General features: G+C 41.6%; 1 protein-coding gene across 3 annotated transcripts in view; it reads right to left on the bottom strand.

Moving 5' to 3' along the window:
• LOC117964261 (FERM domain-containing protein 5) overlaps window positions 1–21,141 on the bottom strand; it is an 85,297-nt gene that overhangs the window by 7,694 nt on the left and 56,462 nt on the right. For all 3 annotated transcript variants that reach the window (XM_034907251.2, XM_034907249.2, XM_058999106.1), the window contains exons 2-13: window positions 16,765–16,869; window positions 14,481–14,523; window positions 13,773–13,851; window positions 9,840–9,937; window positions 8,983–9,106; window positions 5,474–5,561; window positions 5,122–5,210; window positions 4,131–4,194; window positions 3,829–3,920; window positions 1,532–1,606; window positions 817–885; window positions 405–511 (exon numbers count right to left, since the gene is read on the bottom strand). In XM_034907251.2, the coding sequence (XP_034763142.2) occupies window positions 405–511; window positions 817–885; window positions 1,532–1,606; window positions 3,829–3,920; window positions 4,131–4,194; window positions 5,122–5,210; window positions 5,474–5,561; window positions 8,983–9,106; window positions 9,840–9,937; window positions 13,773–13,851; window positions 14,481–14,523; window positions 16,765–16,869 (1,033 nt within the window). The remainder of the gene's footprint in view (window positions 1–404; window positions 512–816; window positions 886–1,531; window positions 1,607–3,828; window positions 3,921–4,130; window positions 4,195–5,121; window positions 5,211–5,473; window positions 5,562–8,982; window positions 9,107–9,839; window positions 9,938–13,772; window positions 13,852–14,480; window positions 14,524–16,764; window positions 16,870–21,141) is intronic.

Here is a 21,141-nt window from a genome sequence, read left to right as displayed (position 1 = left end):
GTTCAAATCGCTCAGCTTCAAGCAGGGCTTGTCTTTAATAGGGCTGTGTGAGAAGCCAGGCCCTTACAACAACTACAAGTGTGAGAGGGACAGATGGACAGACAGACAGCTTCCTCCAAATATCTCTAGAGTCTCAATAACGAAAGAGTTTCGAGTTCCATCACAATTGGAAATGCGTGTTTTCTAGATGCTCAGTGTAAAACTCTAAAGTTTAACAAGCCGTACGCACATGCTTAGATACGACTGCCTCGATCTCACATCACTACAAACCTGCAGCTGAGTCGAAATCTACTGCCGGGTTATCCATTGGGACCAGTATGTGCAATAAGCTCAATATACTGGATGAAATATCTTTAGTAAGGTTTTGCAAGCCTCTGCTGAAAGTGGTACATTAAGGCTTTTACCTTCCATGATTGAGATGTGCACAGCTCTCCTGCGAGTTCGGGGGACGCTGCTGAGCCGAGGCCCGTGAGTGATAGAGGGGCAGCTCCGACTGGGCACCAGCCCTGCCCTGGGAAAGAAAACAGGAGACATGCAATCAATCAACCAACCAACCAATCAATCAATCAATCAAATCAATCAACAATCAACCGATCAAGCAAGCAATCAATAAATCACTCAATCAACCAATCAATCAATCAATCAACCAACCGACCGACCAATCAATCGATCAAATCAATCTTTATTTTATATAGCGCCTTTCATAGTGGACCACCATCACAAAGCGCTTTACAAGATGCAGCCAGGATTACACACTGGAATAATAATAATAATAATAATAATAATAATAATAATAATAATAATAATTCTTGACACCTGTGTATTTCAGGAGGCTCTCGTTTGATTTTTGCACTTTGCTCCATCACTTCTTTTGCAACTCTGCCGCTAGAAAAATGTAAAAAAAGCAACAGCTTATAAGCACACATTTATAGCATCACAATACACAGTGCGGGCCGTGCTCTGTGTCTCAATCAAATCAACATGAGAAATCTTCAAAACCAAACCAAGCTTCTTCTCACAGCAGTCACCACATGGATCCCAGCAACATTCGAGTCTGCTACAGTGCCCATGGGCAATTATCCATGAGATACGATGTTACAGCAGCCTGTTCAAATTCCACCGCTGTGTAAATCACTGTAAGAAGAGGACTTGAGGAAACCGACATCTTTAACAGTGTCTGTGAGTCTCATTAGTGTATTCTTCAATAGACACCATGTCTTTTTTTTCAAACCTCTAGATTAGTTCTGGGCAGTGACAGAGTTCAGTTACAAAATAAGTTGATCTTAATAAATATGGCAGCTCTTTATTAGAACGGAGAGATGGCACCACTGCTCCAGCCTGTATAAATACACCAAGATAACTGCTGGCAAAATACCATGAAGCAATCTGATCATAACTCAACTGTTCCTCCGAGCTCAGCGCAGAGCAGAATGCGTAAGTTAACACTGATGAGGTCATCACTCTTAATGTAAAACACCTCTTATTTACTGGAAAATATTTTCAATGACCTCTACTTACTGTAATTATTTACCTGAATCGGAACCGACTTCCCTTAAAGAACAGGTTACTGCTGGACACCGTGCGCACCTGACTTGACTTCTCCAGCCTGCGGCAAGGGGACAGACAGGACATTGTGTAAACATCGTGCAAATAAAGCAGGTGGATAATCCTGGTAGAGGGAGTCCGATGATGCTCCTGCACGGCTCTTTACTAAACATGGGAATCACGTAGAGCATCAGAGTGCCCAGTCACACAGTGAGCTGGGTGAGCACTGGATCAAAGTAAGAGGAACTCTAAATATGCACCGGGTTTCTGCGCTGAGATGTTCGAATGAAGTACTGCAGGTTTTGAAATGTGATTGCATACTGCTAGGAGAAAGAAGAGTGTCGGAAGCCACAGGTAGAGCAGGGGAGGCAGCACCAGCATTTGCTCTGGGCAGATAAAGACTTCCCGTCGAAGCAGTCGTCATAGATTTGTGTCATCGATTTTTTTTTTCTTTTTAGTAAAGGGTCAGAGAAAACAAATACATTTATTTCAGCATAACATTGCATTCAATCTAGCACAGAACAGACCAAGAGGAGACTGCAGCTTTCCACTCTCCTGTATTTCAAATCTACTTAAACCCTTTATAGCCGTGTAATGTCAGCTATAAAAACACACATAACAGCAAAAGACATAAGTATGAATTACCTGTTATATTTAAATACTTTCTGGTCTGTTTAAAACAATATATAAAGACATATGCACAGCGCATCTGAACAGCACAGTGAGTCAAGGTAATATAACAAACGCTCCTTTCTATAACAGAACAGTGACAATGTCTCAAAAGAAGAATTCTGGCCTCTTGAGTATCTCTCTCTGTGAAAGACTGCAGTGTCCTGTCCTGTTTTATTACCCTGACGCAGGGACGGGAACGATGAATTCTGTCAGCAGTGTCTAAAAAAAAATGTTCTTGGAGAAAATGAACCTTCTGCATTATTCAGGATCCTTTCTGGCTTATGCAGGTAGAGATGATAAGAACCCATTAACAATTCATTATTCTACAAGTCATTTGTCATCATTTAGCGGTCTGGAAGGTAAATATTGTGTGCTTGTTCAACAGTGTGGGTCTAAATGCGTTCACTACACTAACTCAAATCCCTTGTGCGTTTACAGTTCTGGTGTGATGATCGGAAGAGAAGCCAGCATGGAAACTCCCCTGCTCTGTAGTGGCGTCAGTAATGAAGAGGTGTCTGCCTTCTGTACAAACTGTTCTGTCGTTATATACTTGCTCATGCATATCTCTCCGCTATGCACCACAGCCCTGCATTTTTAATGATGATGTGAGATTCTGCAGAAACATTAAATGTCTCAAAGTCCCATTTGGTTTAAATAAATCCAGTTATTCCTTTGATTTATTGTCATTGTACTGGACTTCATCAGAAAGCAGACTTCTGTCCTATGGGATGAATCAGCATATGCAATGTATTTTAACCAAGCTTTATTCTGGTTGTACCCCACTTTTCCATTCTTTACCTTGCTTGCCATGTGCTTCACCATGCCTTTACGCTGTTTTTACCACAGTAGACTGCCATAAACTCTTAAAAGCAGCGAGTGAGCAATGGGCTGTTGAGCATTATGTTAAACCTAATCATCTGTTACTGTATGCTTATGCTGAAATATCCGCGTGTTGTCAGAATGGATTTAAAGGACAGTATTAGGGGAGAGGTGAACAGCTGAGAGGGGGACCAGTGCATCCCATGGGCTCAATGGAGGCAGTCATTAGTGTCAACGTCAGCTCCAGGGCAATGGGAGAGGCAAGGGGCAAGAGGGGCAGAAGTGATCAAGGTGCCTTCCGGCTCCACTCACCCCATCACTGTGAAGAGAGCTAACCACCCCCACACACAGCCTGGGGACAAGCACAGAGGTGACTTATCAAGCAGTGAGCTGCGGAGCAGGATTCAAACGGCTCCAAACTCCAACACAACCCCCCCCGCTGCAGCACGCCATTGCTACAGCAGGGTTACAGTTGAGTATATGTTGGCTGGTATGTAAATCTATAGGTTCTGCTTCCTTATTTAAGATGAGCTGCAGCTGCTGAAGCCCAAGTAGTTTCATTAAATGATGCAGTTCCCTAATTACAGATGCTGGATCCGCACATTAAACCCTCTTCCTGTGGTGTATGATGTTTCCGCTAGATCCCAAATCGCTCTCAGTTTCCATCTCATGAGTCAGTCAGTGTGACTTATCAAGGCGAACAGAACAGAGCGTTCACTGTGATGCCATGCCTACTGATGGCAGAAGGAGGGCCAGTCCAATATAATTCACCTTCTAGATTGCTTTACTTACTTGTAGAAGGCCTGGTTTTCCACGCCGCATTTCCAGAGGTGCTTGCAGGCTTCAGGTGTCGGTGCAAAGTAAGTTAAAATGATCTTTTTGTCCTGGGAGAAGAATTAAAAAAAAAAAAAAATCTAAATCAAAATTACAAACTTGAAAAGTCTACTAAAAAACGAATCAGAGAATGTGTTCCTGTGGTTCTTTTTCAGACGCGCTGCGTGAGCACCAGAGTTCAAATGGTAATTGATTCTTTTTTTTATTTTTTATCTCGGTGCTTTAATAAACAGAAAGGCTTTTGAATGTGTATTGCTTACCTCCCTCTGATTTGCATATATATGGAATGTCTTCCCTTCAAACTTCAGCTTCGTCACTTCGTTCCTACACACAAAAAAGATTCAATGATTGAAAAAAAAAAAAAAAACCATAGGGGCTGAAATAACTGTGAGGCATCAGTTCATTGTTATTACTATATTGAATTCCCCTGCGGTGATGGGAATTCAATTTAACTCCACCTTTTGATGAATCAGACCACTCTCTAATGAACTCCATGTACCAAACAGTACAGCATCCTAGAAGAGTAATGAGCTGCGTGACAGTAGACAAGAAAGAAGCATTGTGACACGCTGCAGAACCACTGTAGAATCTGAGGTCAGAGCGTGGTCAAATAATGACACGCTGCAGAACCACTGTAGAATCTGAGGTCAGAGCGTGGTCAAATAATGACACGCTGCAGAACCACTGTAGAATCTGAGGTCAGGGCATGGTCAAATAATGACACGCTGCAGAACCACTGTAGAATCTGAGGTCAGGGCATGGTCAAATAATGACATGCTGCAGAACCACTGTAGAATCTGAGGTCAGAGCGTGGTCAAATAATGACACGCTGCAGAACCACTGTAGAATCTGAGGTCAGAGCGTGGTCAAATAATGACACGCTGCAGAACCACTGTAGAATCTGAGGTCAGAGCGTGGTCAAATAATACAGTCTTCAGTGATGGAAGTATATCAGGCATGGCTATTTATACAGACAACACAGGGAGAAGGTTTTTGTTGAAATGTTTCTTTTAGTATTCCTGGAAGGTGACTTCCATTTAAAAAAGATCACTTTAACTTAAGCATTACTAACTGCATGCATTAAAGGTATGCCACTCATGTTGTAGATGTAATGTTAATATCCTTGCTGAAATGCAATGGGTCCACCTGTCTGTACCAGTGCAATGTATTTACCATGCTTTACCATTTTATACTTTGCTTTGTTTTCACCGCGGTGGCGCTATTGCAATGTCCTCACGGAGCTGCACTCACCACTTTAGAAAATGGATCCTTCTGTTTCCCTGCAACACTGCAAATCCAAAAGGAGTGAAGGCCAGGAAGGCTGGATTTCCCGACACGTCCTGGAAAACAAAGGAAGAAAGACACAAGAACCTTTTTTTTTTACCACAGCACTTCTGCAGGTTTCCCATGGTTGCACTGTGCATTAACTATAGTTTTTGAATATGGTTTTCCATATCTCACAGTTCTTACTGCACCTACGCTGTTCTTCTGGTGAAAGGAATTACAGCCACATATCTCTTGCAATCTGAGTGCATGCACATGCATGGAAAGCAGTTTGAATGGGTTAAGAGACAGCGAATGCACATTATTATCAGTTCGCTACCTTACAGGGATGGGGATCCACGCCGTACGTCTCCAGCATCTGGGCTTTCTGGAGGAAGTTGAACTCCGATGCATCAGGCGTCTGTCCGCTTAAAGAGAAATATAAAGAAATACATGAAACTTGTTATTTAGATAGAGCCTTTCACCACCAAGGCTGTCTCAAAGTGCTTTGCAGGCATCAAATTCTACTTAGAAATTAAATAACACAGGTTTCAATACAGGCACGGTTCTGAATCCCTCATACACTGCCTCGGGGCGCAGCAGCCAAAAGCCCCCCCTCCCCCCAGTGGAAGGTTGGAGGGCATAAAAGCTGTGACAGGAACTAGACTGACAGCATGTTGTTTTGATCCATAGTGGCGATACCCATTTGACTGATATTTGGTTTATTGCCTGTGTTTTATAGGTTCAATTACTGGGATTATTGAATGCTTGCCCAGTCTCATGCTGTGCATTATTAAAACCTGGAGTACCATAATGGAGATAGAGTGAATAAAATATTATCATTGGCAAGGACTGTGAAGACAATAATCCTGCAGTTACCAAGAACTAAACACATGAGGGCAGTAGAGCATGTAGGACCTGGCCAATAAACTACAGAGAACAAAGTTCAAGCTTGTGCACCGCAGCTAGTTGTGCGTGCAGTGGACCTGCGTCAGGGTTTACTAGCTTCAAAGAGACCAAGCTTTTAACTTGGAACTTTTTTCCATTCTTATCACGAATAGTACAATCTTCAGTAACAGAAGTTTTTTTTTTTTTTTTTTACACAGACAACACAGGGAGAAGGTTTTTTGTGGAAATATGTATTTTAGTATTCCTGGAAGGTGGCTTTACTTCCATTTAAAAAGATCACTTTAACGTACCTTATTAAGCATTACTAATTGCATGCATTAAAGTTCTGAAATGCATGTTGTAGATTCTTCAAATGTTAATATCTTTGTTGAAATGCATTACGCAACTAATTACATCTTACATAACCCAAACTGTAGCACTAAAGCACTATGAGCCCGGCTGCGCCATACAGTGACAGATCAGCATGCTGCAAATGTGCTAGTCTCACACTCTTCACCTTGGCATCCTGCTGAACTGCAGAGCAACACGCCAGCTATCGAACTGTGCTGTCAGGAGTTTGACAATATTGCGCTCATCACTGCCGGTATTAATCAACATTATTAATCAAGTCTCGCTCCCCGGTCCAATACTGCTTTCATTCATCATTAAAAACAACTGAAACACTACTTGATAACATATGCCTGACTGTGAATAAAGACTTAACGGACGGCAGACAGTAAGAGATACAGGCTTGCAGTTCACATGTTCAAACTGAAGAGGGCGATAAAGCATGACGCACTGAATACAGGGGAGACAAGTAAACAACTTTAAAATGTAAAGCTAAATACAAAGAAAAGCTTTTGACCTTCAGTCCTGTGGGGCTTCTGCAGTGAGGAGACAAGTGCAGGACTCGAGATATGTCAGTGGCATTCTGTGACGCGTTTAGGGCCATTGTAGGTGTCTCAGTGGATTAACCCTTTCAAGAGAAACCCAATAGTAAATGCACAGTATATTCCTATATTGGATTAACCCTTGTGTTGTTTTAAAAGAGCTGAACGGAACGAGCAACTTCGTCATGGTGTGTGTGATTTTTATTAAAACATTTTTAAAGTAGAAGCATCAGTCTGCAGCAATCAAGTTTTACAGGCTTGCAAATTTAGTATTTTTCTTAATGAGGTATTCTTCATGATTTAGCAAAAGTGTGAGTATGATCAGCCCCTCAGCCATTAACCACTGACGGATACATACAGACAATGGTTGTGCTTATCATGCGAATCAGTGTGCTGTGCATTTTAATGAGCACTGGTATTGTGTTTATTGCTGGAGCTGGAGGTGACATGTAAATGGTGGGGTCTTGCTCACTGATTGAAGGAGGAGGTAAGGAAGATTCCCCCCAATCAGCTGTATTATCTGGAGTGGGAATCACTTGATGTTGCAGCTCTGCAGAATACCCACAGTGAGATTGCACTTGATTTTTCAGACAAACCACAAAGCTGTGCAGGCGATGTATTGCCTCTACAGATTACCTTAAGCACAAAGAAGTCCCCCATCAGAATACCCTTGAACTCAACAAGAAGATATTCAGCAATAGACAAGAAAAAAAAGCTAGAAAAAACATTTCTACCAATGACTCAAACATGTCTTACAATGTATCTTACATTATACAAAGCCCTCAATACTGTCTCATTACTCTACAGTTCAATATTATTCTCTGGGCTTTGCTAATGAAACAGAACAATCCTAAAATATGACTTTTCAGAAGTACTTTGCAGTCAGCATGCATCACGGCTACAAGCCTGTTTCATTATTCACAGTATTCTGTGGTATGTTTTATTTATCAATTCTTATACACTGTATAAGAATAGGCTTCAATCCTAGGATCTCTCATCCAATCAGGCAGGATATCAATCTGTGTAACATTAAAAGCAGCATGCACACATTTCTAAATGAATATTTTGTAATGCAGGGAATGAGGGGTTGTATTTTGCAGTGTCCTCCAGCAAACCACAGACTGTGCATCTGGATATTAATCCTGGACCCCTCTGAAACTTGCAAGGTTGTAAATTTGCAGCTGTCTAAAACACACTGTAGGATTAAGCATTGCAACAGGTACAAAAATCTATCCAGAGAATCATGTTTTGACTAAGATTATGCTTTTTTACTGGCAAGGAGTGTTGTTCTGGGAGCTGTGTAGAGCCCTGCGGCTCAGCTGCCCTTCACATGAGGCCACCTGTGGTTTGCAGGCAACCTTTCTGAAGTGACTCTTTGCATTAGCTCTTAACCCTTTGTCTCCTGGATCCCCCAGTGGGTTTTATCTCCATGATACAACTCTTGGTAGTTCTGACTGCTTCTCTGGAACAACCACAACTAAGGTAAGAAGTGAACAACATCTGCATGAATTCTCCAATGCTATAGAATGTATTGCACAACTCAAAGCAACCCCTTGAGTATGTAAACCCCAACACCCACACATGCATTCAGATGTTTCTTACAGACTGAACAGCTGCTGCTCTAATACATCACTCGCACATTGCAATAACCCTTAAGGAGGAAACTGAATTCGAAGGGCAAATTCATTTTTATGATTGGTTGCTTTTTTCTTTTTCTTTTTTTGGAGTTTATTACATCGACAGGTAGCTGGGTTAATAATCCAGGACTAGAAATATGGAACTCAGATACATTATATATCTAACACTGTCTGTGACTGCTGCAGCAGACCCTGGCTACAGCCGCAGCACCGAGACGCACCTGCTATGGCAACGATTCATAAATCATGAGCTGGTGCTACCCGGGTTTCAAGAGAGATGTCACAGTGAGTGGAAGCATGGAATCTATCCAGACCACAGCTCCTCTGGATCACACTCCTTCATCAGGCCAGACGAAATCAATGCAAAGACAGGCCTCAGGGATCTACCCTGTGTGCCTGTCCCCCGGGGAACAAAACAGAACCCAAAGCGTTACCTCAGTTCTGTTTTATGAACCTCCGTGATCCTCCTCTCCAGCTTCTCAGAGTGTTTGGGGAAGAACTGGAACTTAGAGCTGTAGCCCTCAGGGTGCTTCCCAGGGTCATAGTCCCCGATTTCAGCTGGAACAGAGAACATTTTTAAGTAGATGCCAATAGCTTCAAAACACAGGGCTTATGCATCTGCAGCTAGGGGGTTAGGTACAGTACAACCTATTTCATCTGCACTCAATTTACATACATACAGACAAACAGTAGAAGCAGGCATTTGGATAAACAGGCGCTTATCAGAATCTACAGAGCTGTGACTTTCTTTCCTATGCACTCGGGACAGAGCTGCATTGCAGACGAGAGGCAGGTTGATATAAAGAGTTTGGACGAAGTTGGTTCTATTGTAGACTTGTAAATGTATGCAAACCGTCCCATCTACACAAAGTAGTATTCCGTGCGAGGATGTCCTCCTGAAAGAGCTTCTTAAAGATGATAAGGTTGGCTGAAATAATGATGTCAGGACTGATTCAGCCCCCAGGCTGCCTGCCTCCGATTCAGGAGGCTCTGCTAAATTAAAGATCTGCTGGTTAATCGCTTCACTGGAGGAAATAATTGCCAGCACACCTCAAGAAGCTTGGAGCAAAGACCAATCACTCGCAAACAAGTAAACAAACTGCCTCACATCGCTCTGTCCTTCTTCATTTCAGATGGCTGCCTCACATGGTGCTATCTTTCTTCTTTTCTCTTCAGCATCACGTGTGCCTACCCTGTTTACCTATATCATGGAGGCTTCTTTAACAGGTATGACCTGTTGCAGGTGAAGTAATGTAATAAGCACTCAGTATGAATGGTTCAAACCAATTACCTTGCAGGATATGGGCGGCTAGCATCGCAGCATCGGAAGTCTTGCACAGCAGGCGACCGTGGTATAAATCTCGCTTGATCTGCAGGAAGACTAAATATCTACACAAGAGAAACAAAAGAGAAATCTTGCTTGTAATGGATTGTAGCACAGTATGTATAGAACAGTATTTCAATAAAAAAATAAAAAAATGCAGTGGGAGAAGTGTCTCTGGTGTTGTACTGTCTGTGCAGAATCCTGCATCAGATTATTGTTCTGGAGCCTCACTATAGCATGCATGGCAGAAAGCCGTGGATAATGTCTAATAAATCACTGTTGTTGCTCAGTGTAACCTACAAGCTAAAGGCAGGAGTGTTATGCATGCCTGCCGAAACACAGTGACTCATTTCTTATTACGTCTCAGGTTTGTGCATTAATGATCCGATGTCGCAAGCCTGTGACCAGCATACATTAAATGATCTGTGTGTGTTTGACTCGTACAACACAAACTGCTCTCTCATTTACTAAGTGTGTAAGACATACTGCTTCCAGGATTGTGGTGTACTGTAGCTGCACCACCAAAGTGTAGCATTTACAAATCAATAGATATAATAATGTTGCTAAAATGCTCCCCCCACTCATCCCTGTGAAATCGTACAGTGCGATAGTCATCAGATTAAATCGCCTTACAGAAAACAAAATGCAGTTTTCAAATGTACTAAAAAAAAAAAAAAAAAAAAAAAAAAAAAAGATTATTGTGTCAGACTGCAGTTAAAAATGAAGGTTGTATTGAAAACATGTTCTGCACATACAGGACAGAGCAGTGAGGTAACCTTGAAACAGTTCATTTGGACCCCCCCCCCCCCCCCACTCCATTATGTTTCCCTGCTAGTATGCACGCAAAGGGCCCAATTCAATTAACATTTTCCGGGGAAAAAGCGCTTGGGGAAATGATCAATTCATGCAATAGCCGGGGGAATGTTCGGAGCAATATTTATTTGTGTTGAATTCGCGCAGCGTCAATGATGCGTTAATCAGATCTAAACAAATAGAAAGGCTTGTTCATCGCTTGAGCTACTAATCTCCCCAAAATTAAATACTAGAACTGGGTCCAACTGTACAAGCAGAAGCCCTTTCCTGCCTCATGTCTGTGCACATGGAATAACATACAGTCAGTTTCAGGCTTTGCTGTCTCTGAGGTGTCAGGGAGTTCCACTGTTAGCTAATTACAGAGCAGCATTGAGAGATAAGAGAACCCTGTGAGATATCCTTCACGGCCCGAGAGGAACTCCGCTGCAAAACGGCACAACGTGGTTCTGTATAGCTGTATAGCTGGTGCTGTACTTTATCAAAAGGGAGATCTTTGACATGTGCAATCCCATGTTAATATAGAGAATTTCTCATCCTTTAGTTTAAAAACTGTCAAAGGCATTCTACTTGGACGTCAGTCTTGTCTCAGACCATTATGCTGCACTGTTCGTCATGTGCGGTATAACTCCCTGACACTGCGGAGGCCGGCCCTTTCATCTGCACACAGTGTGTCCCAGCATGCATCAGCTCATCACCGCCAGTCTGTTGCAGGAAAGTGTTAGCTGTGAATACTGAGGGCTGCAATCTGCAAGTGACATTCTTCTATCAAATGCAGTTAAAGAAAATCAATGTAATAGGACTGTTTGCAAGAAAAACTACAGGGTTAGTCATCATCATCATCCTAGAGTATCTGTGACTAGTGTTAGGAAACTCCACATACACTTTAAATTACAGTCAATTACAAAAGTGTAATACATTCGTCTTTAAGGGATACAACAAAACCGTTCTGACAAGTTACAATTAATAACGTTTTAATTAAGCAGCAAAAACAACTCAACAGGCCCCTTGTGTCTCCCCACTTCATAGCAGCCCTCCCACCCACAGAATCCCCCCTCCCCCCTCCCCCCTCCCCCCTCCCACATACACCTGTACTGTCCTTCTTCTTCATGTTTCACTAACCGTCTCAAATGAGACTCAATCCCTCACCTTCTTATTCCCTCAATCCTATTCATTCCATATGCACTGAGTTCATTTGACACTACAGTAAAAGGGACTCCCTGTCTGAATAGTAATTAAATACCAGTGTGGCACTCACAGCAGCTCTCAGACTACATTCTTCAGCACTGAAGTGCGTGTCAGCTCTCTGGCCTAAAAGAGCAGGCGAACGTAGAAGAAAATTTGAAACAGTTGTCAGTTCTGGTGAGTAACAGCACTTTATATGATGATGTCACAAGGAGACGCCCTGCCCTGTGAAAGTGGATAACGAGGACAGAATGCACTCTAAATTTGTTTTGGATCAAGCTGACCCAACAATTTTTGAGTGATTACACTCACTTATCAGCCCCCCTCTGCTAATATTAACTCAACTATACAGCAAGTGATCCTTGTAGCAGTAACACTGCCCCAGTCTAACAGACCACAGGGAGAACATGGGGAGTCTTAAGCTGAGGAAACACAAAGCCACTTTGTGGCTTGGAACTTGTTTTCAGGAGACTAGGTTTCAGGCCACTGCATGGCACACCAGGGGAGACTTGGGGTTTGATACAGCAAAGTTGCCTCAAATAAGGTCTCCTGGTCTCCTGGAACCAGGTTTCAAGCCACTGTTCCTGAAAAAGGGGCTTTGTGTTCCCTCAGCTTTAGACTATAGAATGTTTGCTGAAGAACCTATTCTACTAACAGAAGCATTCAGTAGCATGTAACAGAACTGTGCTACTGTCTGTGGGGCATCTGTAAACTAATCATGTATACTTTAATAAAATCCTTCGGTTTACGCTGACCTTTCTACCTTTCTAGCTATCGATTGAGTTTATATCCCGGAGAGCACAGCAGGGGAGAGGAAAGCGGGAGATATTTAAAACTTTTTTTTTTTTTTATCTCTTTAGTGACCTCTTGTTGTTTTTTTCAAATTAATAAACCCACAGGGTACTGTACACCACTCTGGTGCGGTTTGCTTTCTTCATTTCAAGACATTTATACAACAGTGTGATGATATACTATTGAAAGGCCTAGATATATCCAATCAGATTGTATTTAATAGTTTTGGGGCTGGGGACCAGCGAAATGTGGAATAAACGCTAATGAGATAAGAAGCACTGGTAGAATCCTATTCATTGCAACGTCGAGTCTCATATCTTTAAGGCTGGTGCAGTATTATAAATTTAATTTTGTACCAATCAAACAGGTGACTAGTCATAAGCAGCGCAGACGTGCCAAAACAAGTCTGTAAACAATGAAGAGCCTGCTGGCCTGAAACCATGTGAAATCTGCAGAGAAATGCTGTGATACAGAGTCACTGTTTAAGGGGCAAGAACAGAATAATAATTCAGAAAGTGAACACATGCATTAAAAAAAAGGTCTGAAAGTAGATCCATGAACAAGCAGCAGAAAAGACATTTCAAATGGACAATGTTGCCTTTTCCCATTCGTCAAATTTATAACGAGTTCTGCATCCATGTACGGTGCAGTTTTAAGATGTGCCTCTCCTTTCTATTCCATTTCTACTGAAAGGCATGTGCAGTACCCTGCATCACAGAGAGGGAATCAAATACACACATAAACAGAACAAAGATCATCTTAAACAAGTGAGCACAAGTAGAATTTCTTGATAGCTGTCAGTACAGTTCAGCTTTGTCATTCATGACCATAATCATAAGTAACAAGAAACGAATCCTACACAGAACGGGGATGACTGTGGAAATCCACGGTAACTCCATCTGTCCATGCAATAGAATTTTTTTAATTTGAGAGAATCCAATTATTTTACCCTCAGCTAAGATCGACAACTTGGCACACTGAGGAACCTGCGCTCCCCTAACTATATGACTCACCTGCACACCACCTGGCCGTGCTTTTCCCAGGTGAGAGTTACCTGTGATCAGTCCTAGTCTGAGCTGGCTAGTGCAATGAAGGGGGTCTGTCCAGTCTTACCTGGTTATTTCTTCTTTCAAAGTAGCTGGGTCAGGAGGGTAGAACTTGACTCGGAAACACATGGTGAACGGTGGCTGAGCTGTATAATACAACCAGAGAAAAAGTTGTGTAGTTTGACAAGCGTTAAAATAACACACAAAACAAGCTTTATGTGTGTTTGAATTATTTTAAACAGCAGGGATGAGTGGGGGAAATTGCCACTGTAATATCAGTCGAAAATTCCAATTATAATTATACAATTTTCAATAATATTATTTAAAATGTTACCCTCGAAGGTATACAGTATGTTTGCATTTGTAAATATCAATATTCCATTGACATTCAATGATAAGTCTTTTCAGAAACATCTCGTGAGTCTTGATGTCCATGTCAGATAAGACTGTGGGTGTATGACCATGTCCTTCTGGACTCAGTCTGGGATGGCATTTCGTAGGGAAGCAAGTGCTTGACTAGAATTATTATAGTACCAAACAGCAGAGCCCAATCTAACCCCTTCACCTCTCCAAAGGCTGCAGATTTATACTGTATAGAAATCTCCAGCTGCTCAGGGTGGTGTGGATGCACAAGACTGCTATAGAAATCTCCTGTTTCATTCACGAGCCCAGAGAAGAATCCTGAGATCTTTGTTTTCACGTTGCAGTTATTGTACGAAAGCTCCCAGTATAAATATACCTGATCATATAAACGCTGATTCATAAGGATACTTACATTTCATTTGTTTGGCAATTGACTTTGTAAACTCCAACCAATGCTGCAATGATAAAGCAAAGATGATCAGTCAGTCTGAAGGCATTTCTTGCAAATGTACAGTAAACGTCTGTAACAGCATGACACATCCATCATTCATGAAGGCAAAAGCACATCAAACATTTCAACAAAGTGAACAACTGTACAGCCCTGCACCTGCATGTAGTCGTTGAAATTGGTTAGTAAAATAGTCTTTTCACACACAAAACACATTCAAAAGCATTTCAGGTGTTTAAATATACAATGACTGGCTATTGAACAGTCAACATTATTTTGTGCTTTCACAGCAGTGTGTAAATACCCTCTGTAAGCGAAATTAAACACAGGCGCTCCGACTTTCACTAAGGACGGATTATTGTTAGGGTGCTAACAGTGTTAATTTAAATATTTACACACAAGATTAGCATTCAACAAACACAAAGTTTCAGGAGCACATGATGAATAATACAGTGAAGACCACACAGACAAACTGCAATGCACAACACACATGTTTTATTATAGCAGTCTTGTTATCTCTGACTAACGGGCAGAATTCTGTGTTTTTATTAGTTATTTATTTTCTTCTGTAGGCACACTTGTATTTATATTAATAGTATTTTCCCCACTGGGAGTGTTTCTGCTAGGATCAAAGATAGTGTTTTAAAACAACATGTAAAAATGTAATTTTCTGACATGTTATCAGCCATTAAAAAATAAATATAAAGCGTTTCGTCTGTCTGTTCCCATATTGCTCAGCTGTGGGGACGCAAATACATACTGTATAGTGTGCCTACGTATCTCTGCTCCATCAGGGTCTAAGGGACCCTGCAGAAAATGTACCACAAACCGTGGGACTAACTGGCCCATTTCTAAGTCATTATGTTTATCATTTAGTTACATTTTACTAGTTTTGTAATTATTTAATTCATAGTCATAATTTCTTCCAAAAAAAAAAAAATGGTGCATTCATTTGCTTGGTTTATTTGTCCAGTTAGGTAACGCAGAGCACGTTTGGAACATGTTTGTCCACTGCTGGATTAAGTGGAGCCCAGTTTAACCAGGCCCAAGCCTCCAACCCACCACCCAAGATCAACCTTCACCTGCAAAAGGTCTATTAAACAAACACAACACAATGGTCTATTAAAAACAAATCTTAATCAAATCATGGGAAACGCAGTATTTCCCACCATGTAACTGCACCATGCTCTTATTAACTGGAATCTAAACCAACTCCATGGTTTGTTTTTTTAAAGTTTTGTTGCCTTGTACCTGATTAACATGTCAAAACCACTGTGCCAGGCTACGACTCGAGTGCTCCAGCGTGGAGTGATTACAATTCTGCTGGCATTCTTTTCCCACATGAAGTTATGAAGAAGTTCGTTGCAGAGAAACTGAAAGATTAAAAAGCCATTTCTCCAGAAGGAAAACCTGTGGGCCTTATCAGACGAGTTGCGGTCTGCATCTCTTATCATGCCGGCTAAAGCAATTTCCCTTCTCGCTGACCCTACCCATGGCTCTACATTTGAGGCCGGCCGCTTGTCGCAACTGAATCACGCCTGCTTTTGATGAGAATGAATGTGCTTTTCTGCTGAACCTCGCTGTCTCGCAGTGCCAGCATTGCAGCTTGTCTGGTTCCTTCTTTGTTCACGGATGCACAGAAGTGAAGGACTTTGCCTTTCAGGGGATGAAAGCAAATTTCAAAGGTTTAGACTTACCAAAGCATCTTTAATGGCAATGTGATGAGTCTGCATTGTAGGGCTACATAGCTACAGTGTTACCATGTTGGTAACTTTATCACAGTATGTTTTAGCATTTTGAAGCAAGCTGGGTAATGTGGGAAAAAAAAATAATCAGTCGCCAGCTATGTTGGAGAGGAGATCAAAGTCAAGGTTACTTAACAAGATCCCCATAGATACCTACTTCTAAAACAACAACATCTAATAATACTAATAGTACTAGTAGAATAAACTGATGCTTCGAATAGAATACTGGACACTCCAGCTGGGTAGGTCAACAATGCCCTGCAGTGACCTGCAATGACCTTCATAAGACCAAAGTTGGGTTTTCACTGATTTTGATTATTTTTGCTGTTTGATTTTCACTGCTTGCTACGTAAGGTTAACCCAGCAAGTACCAGCAACTGTAATAGGCCTACTGTAAATAAGACTTAAAACCGTGAAGCAGTTCCAGCTACTAGGTTTTTAACAGAAGACCCCCCTCATGCGAGTCCGTGTTGATGGGTTGTGCATTTCTCTTGAGAACCTACCCTCTGCTTGTCAGGATCCACAAATCTGATTCCAAAGTAATCCTTCTCTAACAGGTTTAGGTGATGGCAGATGAGGTCAAACAGGTAATGTCCCTTTGCATCCCGCTGCAAGGAAAAACAGCAAACTCTCATTAAAAAAAGACAGAGCAAACACATGTCATTGTCTGATCAAACAAGACCTCTCTGAAGTGCTCTTAAAGAGGCAAGAGCATGATTTCACCCAGACTGCCGGTTCCCTATTCCATTTCGGGCTGCACTTGACCCCAGGAAGTACAAGCAGTAACATGTTTCCAAAGTGAAGTTTCTGAATACAGCAGCCTGGGCTTCTCTTTTATTAATCCTCCGTCACTGAAGTTGTAGATCCCAGTTAAAGGGAAAGGCAATATGAAAAAGTTTAGAAGTAAAAGGAAAATATGAATCCGGTTTAATTACAGAAAGCGTGTTTTTAGCATCTTATTTGTCAAACCTTATCATTACATCACAGTGTGAAATTGGGCTCAATGTATTTTACTTACGTTGCTATTTAATAATTGCTATTTAAACATGTATTTGCAACGTCTTTGGTTTCTCCACAATGTAAGTCCAATGCTGTGCATTGATACCAATGCACTATCGGTATAGTTCTTTTTTATAATCATTACTTCAATAACATGACATGAACTGCTGCCTGGTTCAAACTGTGTGTTATATTGATCGCACGGCAAAAACATTTATGTAAAACCGACAAGACTGTGTAAAGAGCATCATATACTGCCCGAAAGAGGCAATTCAGTCTGTGTTTCTGTACTGCCTGGAGCCACACAGGGGCAAAACCGTTTGTGTTCCGAGTGAAGAAGACCTCTAATTGATATTCCACATATCCCTGGTGGTATCTTGGTTTCTATCAAATAACAATACACACGTTACAGCCATCTGTAGGTTTCTACAGCATGGGAAAAAAGAATCGTGGATTCGGAGGAAATCAAAATAAAGGAAATGTGCACACGTCTACAAAAAACCCACGTTTCCTGCAGCTGAATTTGTTTGCCCTGGAGGCACGCTGATATGATTCTCTCAAGCCAGCTGCACTATCGAGATACTGTATGCCTTCCACCTCCCTCCCTGGATACTGTCAGCTTGGAGGGCTTTTTTCTCTCCTTGGCATACAAGTTGGCAGCAGAATAAACTTGAGGGACTAGCAATGTTCTGGCGTGCCCTTTTACAGATGCCCTGTCATACAGCGCCAGGGCAGGGCTTCTGCAGTCCAGCTGCACCACTGGAACCCACAACTGTGGCCTGTCGTTATCACGGAACCTTCACAATAGGACTGCAAAGATAATGCTTTACGAATACAGAACGTTTCTCAAGTTTAAACCAGACACTTTTTCACATTAGCCAGCATTAGCTATTTGAGAGCTTTTAATTACTAAGTATACTGCTGTATTGTCCCTGCACAGTACTGTAGTAGCCTAATTTTCATGGTACTGAAATGCAGCATTGTGTACGATGGTAGCTCGTAACACTGTGATAATACAGAAGAAGCTGGATTCTTCTCAGCTGGGTCCACCATGCCCACATACAAACTAACCAAAACTAGACCAAGCAACACCCAATCAGAGGAGTGTCTCAGTGACTAAGCAGGGGCAGAATTCAGAATTGAACCTTACTAGGCAATGAGATTTTTATGTCTGCAGCAGATTCACTCTGCAGCAGATGCGACACACAATTGGGGAGCAAAGAAGAAAAAAAAAAGGATTTAGAGGCATTTAGCAGAAATCAAAGAGAAACAAAAATCAGTACCAGTGAGCAGGCGTTTGGAACGATTTCTAAATCTGCAAGGCTCACCTCCAGCAGCCTGTATCAAACAATCCCGTGGCACACTGATCTCTACAGTCCTCATGAGAATCTTAAAGACTTATGAATGACCCGAAATTAAACATCATCCAGAAAGCCTGCATTCATGGAATTGATTATACTTGCTCTTCTATTCACTGGCTCACTTAACAGAGTGCGTTTTGTAATTTCTTCTTCATTGGCACCCATTGTGACAGCTAATCATTGCTGCAGCAGCGTTCATTCCTTTACACATGCAGCGTGCACGTAATTGCAGTACGGTGGATACATCCCTCCGGACCAGGCTTGCTATGAAACGACATGAACACCTGTTGAAATAACTGATTGCTTTAACTCATTGCCCTTGCACTGAATCTCACAAAGCCAAATAACGTTACTGTGATCCAGCAAGAGGCTATATAAAGTTCTAACTGTATATACATCCACAGCACCCCCTCCCCATATGCAAAGAGTTCCAGATGTGGGACCTTAGGAGCATCTCTGAATACACATCACTATAAAGCTTCCCTCTCTTCCATGTTGGTCCGCAGCTATTAAGTCCCCCTAAATTCTGTGCTGGAAAGAGGGTCCCTTTCAGAGAAACTCTATAACCCTGCACCAGGGTTTAAGTAAAACACAACATGGAAAACTAGACAGTGACTTCCTGTCCAGAGAAAATAGGAATCCAAACCAACATCAAACTACTCAACAGTGTTGTTTCTTCAGAGTGAAATCAATGTAAAGATTCAACCGCTGTTGTTGCCGATCCCTGAATCCCCCATGACTGTAACCAGCTTTACACAGTCAACTCCCACTGTGGAGCTGCCTCCGTCCTGCTGTCACCAATCAGCCCACATCTGCTACCAAGCATAGAGAATATTGCGCTGAGTTGATGAAAGGTGCTGCCCGGTGATTAAAGATGTGTTATTTCTTTGGATACCCACAGTAAAACCCAGCTTGTATTTCTTTTTTTCAGAGACTTTTATTTTTATTTTTTTTTACTGAAAGCTGGCACCCGTGCTCATCAGATTAATGTGAACACGTAAAACCAGACTGCAGAAAACATTAAGCCTCATGAACTCAATTAGAAACCATAATGGGAGTTAGCTCTTATCTAGGCTTCGACTCCAGTTACTGCTGCTGTCCAATGGACTGTCCAATGGCTAATACCATGTGTCTGCCACTTGAACATTTTCCAATTTCAGTTCATTATGAAAAAGAAAGAAAGAATGAAGGCTAACTAAACACTTCATTAAAAGGAAAAGCAAGAAAAGAGGCAAGCTGCAGTAAAGGGGTTTTTCCGGCTCAGCGTTGGCATTAGCCGCTCCAGTTGTCTGACCTTTCCAGATTAGAACTGCATCTTGGGGCTCTCGACGAGCGTTCAGGATGTCACTTTAGAGTGTGCCTTTCAAAACATTTCCATAATATACAGAGACATGTTTGCTTACTGGCCCCCTGCAAAAATAGACTGTACAGGCCACTGCACTTTCCAGCAGATACTGCCTTCTGACATCTGCCAAATGCACATTCGTTCCCTTTGTATCAGACGTGACTGTCTACTTATGAGGTTAGCAAAAAATTAAAAGTGTCATTATATTAAATGTTGAACAAATAAATTGGGAATTACTATTATTATTATTATTTTTTTTAACACGTTCTCAAAGGAAACTGGCAACAAGCTTCATTCTGGTGGCAGGAATGGTTTAGTGTCAAGTTTTCAACCCTACAGTACATTAAAACCATGGCACCACCTGCACAAAATTTATAACAAGTGCTGTTCTTTCTAACATACAATCCCCACCAAAACACCATGACTGACACCTGCACTGCACAGGTAAAAGTGTGGAATACAAACAGACACACTCTGTATAGCCTCGGATTCTAATATCTCCATCATTACTGTATACCATAAAGTGCCAGCCGTCATTGATATTTTCAATTGATAAAATATTAAAAAGTATGTAGAGTTCTGAAAAATATAGAGTTATAGTGGACTTTTTACACTTATAACTTTAAACTCTGTTTCAAGGCTCTTTTCAAAATGACCGCTCTGGTGCACTGATAGTGTAAGGATTATTGCACACATTGTCAAACAGGTAACACAGCAATAAGGATCCATGATGTGGTACGGAACAGAAAAGCCACAGCACCTGCAGTGATTTAGAGGACAGATCTCAAACCCCAGTGCACTAGAGCGGCCACTTTGAAAAGAGCTCTGAAACAGACTTTAAATTTATAAGTGTATAAAAAAAATGTCAGGATGTTAACAATGAAAAGAAAAATGACAGGCACGTTATTTAAACAGTTGTAGCAACACGTGGAATGCAATATTTTTTTTGGAACCCCGCTACTTACTCTTTAAGAGACTGAAAAGGCAATATCTTTCTATTTTTAAACCGTTCACATTATTCTGACACCAGCCGTTGACACCAACTGGGAAGCGCTGATGGGTAAAATACAACTTGTTTTATTGATTAACGCACACAGGGTTGTGCTGAGAATAACAGGGCTGAAACAGTGCCAAGATGTATACTGCCAAGATGAGATAAAGATGCCCCATTATTT

The sequence above is a fragment of the Acipenser ruthenus genome, chromosome 24 (genome assembly GCF_902713425.1).
Source record: "Acipenser ruthenus chromosome 24, fAciRut3.2 maternal haplotype, whole genome shotgun sequence".
Taxonomy (NCBI): Eukaryota; Metazoa; Chordata; class Actinopteri; order Acipenseriformes; family Acipenseridae; genus Acipenser; species Acipenser ruthenus.
This window is presented reverse-complemented; position numbering and strand designations above follow the sequence as displayed.